The sequence below is a fragment of the Sciurus vulgaris genome (assembly GCF_902686455.1).
Source record: "Sciurus vulgaris genome assembly, chromosome: 8".
Classification (NCBI taxonomy): domain Eukaryota; kingdom Metazoa; phylum Chordata; class Mammalia; order Rodentia; family Sciuridae; genus Sciurus; species Sciurus vulgaris.
Window position 1 is genome coordinate 104,638,344 of NC_136468.1, and position 11,280 is coordinate 104,649,623.

General features: G+C 47.8%; 1 protein-coding gene across 1 annotated transcript; it reads right to left on the reverse strand.

The window, feature by feature from the left end:
- Nucleotides 1–1,032: 1,032 nt before the first annotated feature.
- DDX56 (DEAD-box helicase 56) lies at nucleotides 1,033–10,460 on the reverse strand. The gene is made up of 14 exons (XM_079151847.1): nucleotides 9,527–10,460; nucleotides 9,265–9,426; nucleotides 8,607–8,767; nucleotides 8,308–8,478; nucleotides 8,064–8,154; nucleotides 7,069–7,313; nucleotides 6,639–6,758; nucleotides 5,391–5,504; nucleotides 5,182–5,276; nucleotides 4,562–4,635; nucleotides 4,322–4,411; nucleotides 3,257–3,362; nucleotides 1,640–1,713; nucleotides 1,033–1,310 (listed from the first exon to the last, which is right to left on the reverse strand). The coding sequence occupies exons 1-14, from the start codon at nucleotides 9,638–9,640 to the stop codon at nucleotides 1,233–1,235; spliced, it is 1,695 nt and encodes a 564-aa protein (XP_079007973.1). The 5' UTR covers nucleotides 9,641–10,460; the 3' UTR covers nucleotides 1,033–1,232.
- Between the last annotated feature and the right edge of the window lie 820 nt (nucleotides 10,461–11,280).

An 11,280-nucleotide genomic window follows, 5' to 3' on the forward strand; every position in this document is an offset into this window, starting at 1 on the left:
CCCCAAGGGTTGTTCTGAGTTAGGAGGAAGGAATGTATGCATGGACAGTTACCACGCCTTCACCTCAGACCCTCAGCTATGGTCCAGACCCTGACTGACCCCACTAAAGAACACAGTGGAGCCAGATACCCTGACTTCTTAGAAATCCCCAGGAGTTAACAGAAGGGCAGGGATCAGAGATTCCAAATCTCAGATCCTGCTAACCCCATATCACTATATCCTAACCATAACCAAAGCCCCATCTCCTGGTTTCAGACTTGATACCTCCTTACTTCTTCCAGTTTCCACTCCTTGTCTTTACCTGCCCCCAGCAGACTTGTGATGCTCAGAGTAACAAGCAGATAACTGTGAGGGTAACACTGTAAAAAGAGGAGCTGTAAAAATCCAGGGTGCTGAGCCCGGAAGCCAGCAGACAATAGAAATTGAGAAGCCCAACATTCAGGCTGGGAAGGCAGCTGGGTGCTCAGGCTAGGACACAGGAGGAGACGCAGTAGGTGTGCATGTTACACTACCATTTGTGTATCTGAAATATAGACATGAATGGACACATGAGTTGTCATCTGGGAAGGGAAAGGGAAACAGCTGCCCTGACTCCTCTGAGTGGTGGGCAACATTCTCTATCTAAATGAGCATGTGTTGGGTAAGGGGGAGTGGAAGGCTTGTTGTCAGGAAAGTCTATATCCTGGGTTGCAGGCCCATTTATCAGCCTGAACCACATGGTAGGGTTGCAGCAGCTGGGTAGAGGGCTCTAGGCGGATCCAGCCCCATGCTGAACCAACTGGACCAAGACAGGGTTTTCTTTCTTTTTTCTTTTTTTTTTTTGTGGTGCTGGGGATCGAACCCAGGGCCTTGTGCATGCAAGGCAAGCATTCTACCGACTGAGCTATCTCCCCAGCCCTAGAAAGGATTTTCTTAGCAGTTGGCTTTGCACAACTGACCTCTGCTGGTCATGGGAGGCACTGCATGCAGCAGTAGCCAGGCACCACCACCTTCTGAAGCTTCCCAATTACTGAGGTTTTGGGAAATAGTCCCTTCCCACATGCCAGAGGCACAGCCTTTATTCTGTTAAGGGGCAAATGGCAGTTTAGCAGAACTGTAGGGTCCAGTGCTGCCTCCCCAGAGTTCAGTCTCTCCAGACAGCAAGCACCAGAGTGTGCCCTTGTGCAGTGTGGGAAGCCCACTCCATCCAGGCAAGGAAGTCCAATCCGCTCTGAACTCAGACCCAGGTGACCTCAGGAGGGCATGGCTGTTGGTTTGGATTTCCTTCCTCTGTGCTTGAAGTTGTGCAGTGGGTTCTGGGTCTTCACTTTCTATATAGGCAAAGTAAATAGGTTAGTTCGAGGAATCAGACCAATCATCCAAATACATAGACACAAAATGGGTGGTGCTGGCACTTGGTAAGGCCTCTGTAGGCCATGAGCGAATAGACCACAAGTTGCTATGGATACTGTGAGGAAACAGAACAGCTGAGGACAGAAAGTAGGGCCTGCAACAGCCAGGGAAGTAACCCCAGCCCACACCTCAGTTTTGGGGAGCACTCTCCCACTCCCAAGAGCAAGGTACAGGTATGTTCTGGTAACAAAGGGGTAAGGCAGGGTAACAATCCTGCTGCTGTCCCCAAGGCCCTCAGGGGACATACCTTAGCCTTTCTGCAGGAGGACAGCTTCTTCCGCTTCTTATGAGGGCGTACAAGGTCACGAAGAGCAGGAGGGACTAGAAGAGATGCTGGTTCTCAGCAGTATCCTCACCCAACCCACAAGCTCCAGCCTCCACAGCCACCCAAACCCCATGAAACCTGGTTCCATTACCCTGAGGGATTCTTGACCCTCCCTCCAGCTTCCCTAGTATTATCCCACCCCCTTTCTCAGTATTGCTTCCCCCACCCCAACTCTGTAGCATGTTCTCCAATTCTTTTTTTTTTTCTTGCGGTGCTGGGGATTGAACCCAGGGCCTTGTGCTTGCAAGGCAAGCACTCTACCAACTGAGCTATATCCCCAGCCCTGTTCTCCAATTCTGATCCAAATAAAAGCCTACAACATACAGCTATTCATTATTGTATATGCATGGGGTCTGAGAATGTTAGCTCCTTAGACTTTCACTATCTAAATGACTCTTTTGTAATATTTAAATTTATTGCAAAGACTATGTAACAAGAAAGAAAAATAGGGGCTAGGGTATAACTCAGTAGAGTGTGTGCTTAGCATGTAGGAAGGAGAAAGGAAAATAGTTTCAAGAAAAATGGAGCCCAAATTACAGTCTATGGATAATTCCTTCACATATGGCCCCTTACTACAAATTCACCAGCCCCTACTCCTTCCTCCCCATTCCATCCGAGACTTACCTGACACCTTGGTTCTGCCTCATGCCCCTGACCCCTGCCTCCTCCTGGACTTCCAGGTAGGCCACAACTGATTTCTCCCACCTTCCCTGGCTCTTGTGAACTCCTGGCCATATCCTCTTGGAAAGTGACTTTGTTCCTACCAGGACCCTTAGACCAAAGCTCTGGACTCCCCTCCTGGCATTTCAGACCAAGACCACAGGTGGGGTCTCCTCCAGCTCACTGTTCCTTAGAAACCTGGTTTCTCTCCTCTCTCTGGCATTTCCATGCTCCCATATCTCCTGGACCCTTCCTTTCCCACCACTCAGGCCTTTCTTCTTCCAAGGAAGAAACATCACACCTGCCAGTTTGCTTGAGTTCAGGCAGACCAGAGCCCATGCATGGGGAGAGCCTACGCTTGCTGCCCATGGCATGTCTCTGCCACTCTTCTTAAACCCAATTTAAGCATATAATACACTCTCATTACCAAAAATACATGCATGGACAATAGAAGAAAAAAGCTGTTAGTTGGAGTCTATGTGAGATGAGAAGGATCAGCGAGGATGAATGGCTGCTCCCCATTCCTTTTGCCATTTCCTGTTTCTGCCCTGCAGTGTCTATCTCCATCATCTGCTCTTACGTAGAAACTCCACAGGTGTCCATGACTTCAGTGCCTGACAATCCAGAGTCTTCTCTAGCACAGGAAGCTCTGCTTTCCATCCAGGATGTTCCCCAAAACCTGCTCACTCCCTTCAGCACACAGAAAGCCATTCAACCAACTACTAGTTTCTCCTTTTATTCCACCCAGCCCTGCAAGACTGCCTGGCTCAAATCTTAGATGTGCCATCAACTCTGCACTACCTGTTTTCTTTTCTCCACAAAGGAGACAGCACAGCCATGTTCCCCAGTCCACTGCCTCCTGACCCAAGTGACACTCACCCAGGTAGTCAGGCACATTGCCCAGGTGAGGCTTCACGACTGCGGGGTGCAAAGGCAGGTCATGTCGCAGCAGCTGGAGATCCCTGGGGTTGTCTTCAAAGTATGTCTAGCAGTGGGCAGAGAGAGCTTGGCAGAGTCAGTATCTCTTTTTTTGTAACTTCACAGATTGAGGTTTTGAAGTTTGTTTTTTAATTTTTTTGGGGGGGAGGGAGTTGAGAATCAGACCCAGAGCATTGCACATCCTAGGCAGCACTCTACTACCAGTCAATTTTTTGTTGTTCCTGTTGGAGTCTGTGTCTTGTTATATTGCCCAGGCTGCTCTTGAGCTCCTAGGATCAAGTAATCTTCCTATCTCAGACTCCTGAGTAGCTGAGACCACAGGTATGCCACCATACCTGGTCGGATGGAGTTTTTGAAAGGACAATATAACCCAGATGTTTTAAAATTTATAAGGCACAAGAGATTACCCAGTGAAAAAAGTTTTCCTACCATCTTTGTTTGCATCACCCTCCCTGCTCAGAGGCAGTTACTGTTGCTAGTTCCTTTTATTCACCTGAGTCTTCTCCATGTGGACAAGGACATCCATTACTTGTTCATATTCTTACTCCTCTCTGACCACACAGCAGCACCCCATGCTGCTTTCTTTCACTTAGCATCATCTCACAGAGAATTCCCTAGCTACACACACATTCTTATGTCTGTGTAATCTTCAGCTATGGCTGCACTTTCATTTATTTGGCAAGCCCTCTGTAGTGGACTCGGGGGCTGCTTCCATCTTTTGGCTCCCTAAAAATAATGTGATAAATGGGAACACACAGGTGACTGTGAACATTCACTAGTGTGCCCAGGGGACGAGAACTTGAAATGCTGATAAACAAGGAGTGCCCACTATGAGGTTGTGCCAATTGTCTTCCCAACAGAATGGTTGGCTTCTTTCAAAATCTCTTGGCCAGTTTTCTACTCTCCCTGGCAAAAGTCAGCACACTGCCTAGTTCTGATTCTCACCACTCAGAGCTCAGCATCCAAACACAGCAGTGTCCTAAGCTTGCCCCCGTATCCCCTCACCTTAAGTTTCTCTGAGTGCAGAAGCTCCTCCTTAATCTCCTTCAGTCTTGCTTCCCGAATGGACTGCTTAGTCACTGAGCGCATGGCATCCTGTAGGCAGACACTGGCGATCAGATAGTAATTCTTCCCAAGTCCTTCTTACACGTGGATACACATCCTTAGGTGTCATCCCTGTATCACAGCTCTATCACAGCCCTGCACCAGTCACTCCCCATCCACTCCCCACAGCATCCGGCTCACCCTGCAGCGATAACGGAAACCCTCGATCTCCTCCATTCGGAACTGGTAGGGAAGCAGGACCCGGGCCTCGCCTTCTGTGGAGGAGATAGCAATGGGAACTCAGGACAGGGTTCGTTTAAGACCTTCACTGACAGTTTCCTGTTCCTCCTTCCTGAGGTGAGGCTGATCCCTGAGATGCTAAATACACAATTTCATTGTCTCATGGGCAGCCTAGTGATGGTATGGACAGGGGTATATATTCCTAAGCCCTCTATGCCATCACATCAATCAGTCCCAAGACCCACTGCCCACTTTCTCTTCCTCTTCCAAGGCTGCTGTGGCCACAAGGCTTCCACAGTGATGGTCATGGAAAGCAGTCCAGGCACAGTTAGCACCTTGGAATAAGATGCTGTTGTGATCTGTCAGAGCAGCATGTCAAATCAGTCAGCAGTTGTAAGGCAGACAGTAAATGTGACTTTGAATGGCCACATTTACTCATCTGTAAAGGGAGACAACATCTGTTACACAGGATTCAAAGAGGATGAAGAGGATGCCTGTTGTCACTATCATGAGTTTTAAGATGTTGAGGTAGAAGCCTGGCTCTGACCCAGGCCCACACCAACAAGAGTCAGGGCTCTTACCTCCACAAAGAAGTTCCTCGATCTTGCCCAAGTGTGACTGCTCTGTGGGTAACACAAAGGTCAAAACTATGCCTGGGTTGTTGGCTCGCGCTGTCCTGTAAGGGAAGATGATCTAGACTGCATCTCTGGCATTTAGGCTCTATCCAGCCCACCCTGAGTCCTTCAGCATGTCTATCATCCAGATGCCAGGTTACCACACTCCTCCCTACCTGCCAGCTCGATGGATGTACGCCTCTGGGGTGGAGGGGAGATCAAAATTGAGCACAGCAGACACATGGTGGAAGTCTATGCCCCGCGCCACTCCTGACTCTGGATCAGAGGCCCTGTGAAGATAACCCTATGTTAGCCAGACCCTTCTCTAAGAGGACATTCTCAAGCTTAAGCAATAAAACCTCCTCTAAATAAAGGCTGAAGACTACAAGACCCTGGGATATGCTGGACAATTCTACATCAGAACTATTTCAGGAGTTGCAGCCTTGTGGATCAATCCGATGCTTTGAAATGTGGCCAAACCCTTGCCCTAACCTCAGCTCTGGGTCAATGACAAAACTCTCTGCCCTATACAGTGACCTGAGAACCACCTCTGGAACAATCATATCTTCAGATGGACAAACTAGGGTACTTTCCTTTCCCTTCAAAAGCATACTCCCACTGGGGATATAGCTCAGTTGGTAGAGTGCTTGCCTTGCAAGCACAAAGCCCTGGGTTCAATCCCAGCGCCGTTTAAAAAAAAAAAAAAAAAAAAAGCATACTCCCTGCAAGACATATGCACTTCAGGCTGAGCTGTCTTCCCTGTAGGATAGCACATGCCAATGTCCCAGGTCCAACCAGACCCTTCATGCCCTTCACTCCTTGTTATGATTTTGAAATGAAGTGTCCCCCAAAAGTTCATGTGTGAGACAATGCAAGAAAGTGCAGAGGTGAAATGATTGGGTTATGAGTTTTAACATAATCAGTACATTAATCCCCTGATAGGACTAACTGGGTGGTAACTATAGGCTAATAGGGTATGGCTAGAAGAGGTGGGTCAGGGGGGTTGTGCCTTTTGGGTATGCATTTTGTCCCTAAAGAATGAAATTTCTCTGCTTCCTGGGTGCTATGTTCTCAACTGCTTTCATCTACAATACTCTTCTGTCATGAGGTTCTGCTTTACCTTGTGCCCCAAGGAGTGGAGCTCTATGGACTGAGACCTCTGAAACCATGAGCCCCATATAAACTTTTCCTCCTCTAAATTTGTTCTTTTTATGCCTTTAAGTCACAGTGGCAAGAAAGCTGACTAAAACACACCCCTTCTCCATACCTAGGTAGGTAAGCAAGGGCCAGTGGAGCTCTCTGGGCTGTGCTACCAAACATGTAGAATGTTTGACACCCTGCTCTATGTACTCTGGCTTCAATCTTCCAAAAAGCTGAAAAACAGGCCTCTCCAGGGAGGGGTCAGAAAAGAAATGCAAACTCACTTGTTTCCTTTGGGCCCTCGTCCTTGTCGCTTGCCCTTGGCTGGGGCTCCCAGGACTTCAGCATCTGTTGCTATGACACAGTCATAGAAGCCTTGGTTGAACTGTGAGATGATGTGGCACCTATAGACCAAGAGGAAGGATCAGCCCAACAGGGTACTCAGAAGGCCCACTCCCAACCCTGGTCATCATCAAAACTATTGCCCTTTCCTACGTTTTCCGCCTCTCAGGCTCTTTCTCCTTAATCTTTGTACCCCAATTTCCTCAGGTGAAAATGAAGTAACAATAGGTATTTCAGAGATGTGAGAAATAATTATCAGTCAAGCTCAGAGCCCAGCCCCCATTACCTACTAAAGAAACATGAACATCAATTGGGTCCCTTTTCCATCCGTATCTTCAACTCATCTCCACCAAGACATGGGCCATAACAAACCTGGAGCGTAGGGGAAGTTCTCCATTGAGCACGCAGGTGGGGATGCTGAACTGTTCCAGGAACAGGCGAAGCCGGTAACTTCGCTCTAGAGTGTTGACAAAGAGCAGGGACTTGCCTCGAATCAGTGATAACTTGAGGAGAGCATAAAGCAGCAGGAATTTGTCTTCCTCTGTCTCACAGACCACCTGAAACTGCTGTAACTGGTCTGGTCCTGGAAGCTGAGACTCCTGTAACTTGAGGGTTATCTGGGGAGAAAGCATGCCTGTGGTAAGGAAAAAAAGCAGATATACTATGGCCACTGACTCACCAACAAAAGTACCATTTTAGTGCAGGGCATGGATGCCTTTAAGGATTTCTGGCACACTAAGATTCCTGTAGTGTTACAACCTAAAAACTCAAAGTGCCCTAACTGTCCTGGTGTATAGAGAAAACATAAACAATCCATGAAACACCTGGTGCACAGAACAAAGAAAAACAAATTGGTGAATTATAATAGTGAGTATGAAAAGTCTATAGTAACAGGTTTTCTGAAGGGTAAAATTCAGGTCTTCTGAAAGGTAAAATATAACGTTAAGAGCTTTGGTCTTAGAATTTTGGCTCTGCCATTCAAAGTAGATGGTTGGGGGTGGTGGCGAAGGAATGAGCCCTGTTTAGGCTTTCAGGCAAAGTAAAGTACGATCTGGGGACACCTGAAAATATGTAGTGATTTTTATATATTTTAGTTGTTGACGGACCTTTATTTAACTGATTTATATGCAGTGCTGAGAATTGATCCCAATGCCTCACACATGCTACGCAAGTGCTCTACCACTGAGCTACAACCCCCACCCAATGTAGTGAGTTGTAGATGACTGTCTTTCAATGCCTCAGAACCAGGGATGACATACCCAATGACAATGGTCCCACCCAAAACACCAAAGGACCTCAGAAGGAGCATCAGATCCTCCAAGAGTTCCCAGGTCTGCAGCTCCAGATACTCCCACAGTATCCCTTACCGGGTTATGTAGTACCAGTTCCTTTAATGCTTGTACATCCTCATTAAATGTAGCTGACATGAGAAAAGCCTGGTAAATCCGGGGCAAGTGACTGAAAGAAGAGAGTCTGGTCAGGCTCCCACTCCAAGGACCTCTAATTGTGGCAAGTCAACTTCTACCACCCTGCTCCTGGTCCAAGTTTCTACTCAGGCATTTCCACTAGGAAACAACCCAACCACCACCACCATCACCATCTCTTCCTTACCAGAGAAGACTCTTCAGTTCTTCCTCAAAGCCAAAGGAAAAAAGAAGATCAGCCTCATCCACCACCAACAGCTCCAGGGAGTCACGCAGTTTCAAGTTGTCTTGTTGCAAGTGGCTTAATATACGGGATGGAGTCCCTACCACTACATCAGGTTTCTCCATCAGTACAGCTCTACAGATGGCAAGACACGGGTATCAAGAAGAACTTAGCAACTGGAACCTTACCCTGGACCTGTGCTCTCTCCTACTACATACAAACCCAATCCCACATTTTTGTGTGACTTCATCCCTTTCACTCACTTCTGAGAAGCTGAGTCTTCAGCAGCTGAGACATTGGCCACCCGCACATCCCGAGCACAGTAGGCAGACAGCTGCTGAATCATGAACTGAGCCTGTCGTGCCAGCTCCTTGGTAGGAACAAGGACAAGGCCCCTCACAGCCTGTTCCACCACAGGACCTGTCTGAAGATCATGAATTACAGGTTATAGCCAGCAGTGAATATCACTGGATCCAACCAATACTTTTATCTATCTTTTCCAGGCAATCTGGTCCGATCACAATCCTGCCCATACAACAACCTGTGTTCTGATCAACCCCTCACTCTGCCCACCTCTGAAAATAGAACGGAGGGCTTTCCCTGGATACTGACAGAAGAAAATAACTTCCTCTGTGTTATGAAGTTACTTTAAACGTGCTAGGAATGAAGCTGCACTCTCACAATAACACTGTAAATAGAAGATGTGCCTGGTTCCTTTTCATTGAAGGAAATAAAGTGATTAATTCAAGATTACACCAAGGCTGATAGTAGAGGCAGCAGGTCCTGGATTAGGATCCACGTAACCTACACTCCAACCCAAAGAGTTTACCACAATGGGTCCCGATTCTATGATCCAAGAGAAAACCTCGTACAGACTCTGACCTCCCTTTCCCGCCTCCCATCTAACCTCCGGCTACCCACCGCCTTCCTGTGGAGCAGCAGCTGTAGCATCGGAATAGCATAAGCGGCTGTCTTCCCGGAACCAGTGCGGGCCCGAGCCAGCAGGTCCTTCCCCTCCAGAGCCAGCGGAATGGCCTTTTCCTGAATCAACGTAGGTCGCGACCATCCCAGGTCAGCGACAGCCTAAGAGAGACGAAAAGTGCGGTTCAGGCGGTACAGAGGGCAGTGACGTGCCCTCAGAGTCCTTAAGCCGGATTCTCGGGTTCCCAGCTCTCCCTGGTACCTGCAAGAGCCGGGGATCCAAGCCCATGTGTTCAAAGCCCAAGGATTCTGGGTCCGCCATGGCGTGGCTAGGTACTGACAGCGAGCAGGCGCAGCAGGAAAAAAGCGAGGACATGGGCGGGGCGACTCAAAGCAACAACCAATCAGCTTCGTAGAAGCCGCCACTTTCCGGAAGTTCAGACTCCCAGGTTTCCGGCGTTCGGGTGGAGGTCTGAAGCTAAGCGGCTGGTTGCTGTCTGCTCGGATCTCCCGACGCAGACGCTCACCCGGATTCTTTCTGCACTCTCCGGTTCCCGCGAACCTCAGGAGTAGCATCAGCAGGACATTTTCCGCTTGGGTGCTGTTGGAATCCAGCCGTGGGGTGACTGAGAAAAGAGCAGTGCCACGGGGCGCAGCGGTAGTCACGGAGCCACTGAGGCCAGTTGATAGGCTGCGTGAAGATCACTGTAGTGGCTGTTCTCAGGGGAATGGTGGTGGTCTGGAGATCCCAGACTTTTCCTGCCAGTCGGACCCTTAACAGAGATTGCAGTTCTATGGATCATTAGCCTACACAAGTTCTACGGGGCTAAAATCAAGGTATCGGACTTGTGACCTTCAGAGATACTAAGATTATGTTTGTTGTTTTAAGCCAGTTTGGTAACTTGTCACAGCAGCAGTAGGAAACATACAAGAGGTAACTAAATCCTTACCACAAGGGTTATTTAAAAGTGGAAAAGCAGCCGGGAGTGGTGGCTCAGGCCTGTAATCCCAGCGGCTGGAGAGGCTGAGGCAGGATCAGGAGTTCAAAGCCATACTCAGCAATTTAGCGAGGTCTTTAAGCAATTTAATGAGACCATCTCTATATAAAATATTTATCAAAGGGCTGCCGGGGCTGGGGTTGTAGCTCAGTGGTAGAGCACTTGCCTAGCACGTGTGAGGCATTGGGTTGATCCTCAGCATCACATAAAATATGAATAAAATAAAGGTATTGTGTACATCTACAACTTAAAAAATTAGTTTAAAAAAAAAAAAAAAAGGTTGAGTGCCCCTGGGCTTAGTCCCCAGTACCAAAAGTAAATAAAAGTGATAGAGGCAAGCTGCAGATAAGATTCTAGGATTCAACCCACTACTGCTGGCTTTGAAGATGGAAAATGGGCCACAAGACAAACTGCAAAGTGGCAAGGGGATGGATTATTTACATCATCAGACCCTTGTGATTATATTAGGTCCCAGATGGTCCAGGATAATCTTCCTATTTAAAGTCATCCGATTGGCAACCTTAATTGGTATTAATATTCACAGATGTCAAGAACTAGGATATGGACATATTTGGGGGGGGGGGACGGGACATTATTCTGCCTACCATTACACCCAAATACAAACCTGCTGAAGCAGACTGGATTTTAGTGTTGTTCAGGAGTCTATGTTGATGAGTTTCCAGGGTGATTCTGTGCATCCAGCTGGCTTGACCCAACACCTGAGTACTAGAGTCTAAGCTGTTGGTTGTTAGGTTGAAGAGAATAGCTCATGTATCGCAAGTAGTGAGGCTGAGACCAAATGATGCAGATAGGTACTGCCAATTCTAACATACAGGGAACCAGGCTAGGATAATAGTGAATGTTAAGAGTGATTGCTCCCCAACCCACACTTTCTTTTTTCTGGTAAGAAGGGGAGAAGGTTGTTTGGTGAGGATGTTATAAAGTTTAAGAAAGCAAGAATTTTAGAATAAAATCAAGGATCATACTGGGGGAAATCACTAAAACCTTTTTTAGGACA

Coding starts and splice junctions, on each gene's coding strand:
- DDX56 (XM_079151847.1), bottom strand. CDS start 9,640: ATGTCCTCGCTTTTTTCCTGCTGCGCCTGCTCGCTGTCAGTACCTAGC. Junction 8,768..9,264: donor TGCTGCTCCACAGGAAGGCG/GTGGGTAGCCGG, acceptor CATGATCTTCAG/ACAGGTCCTGTGGTGGAACA. Junction 3,363..4,321: donor TGCACTCAGAGAAACTTAAG/GTGAGGGGATAC, acceptor GCCCACTGCTAG/ACATACTTTGAAGACAACCC.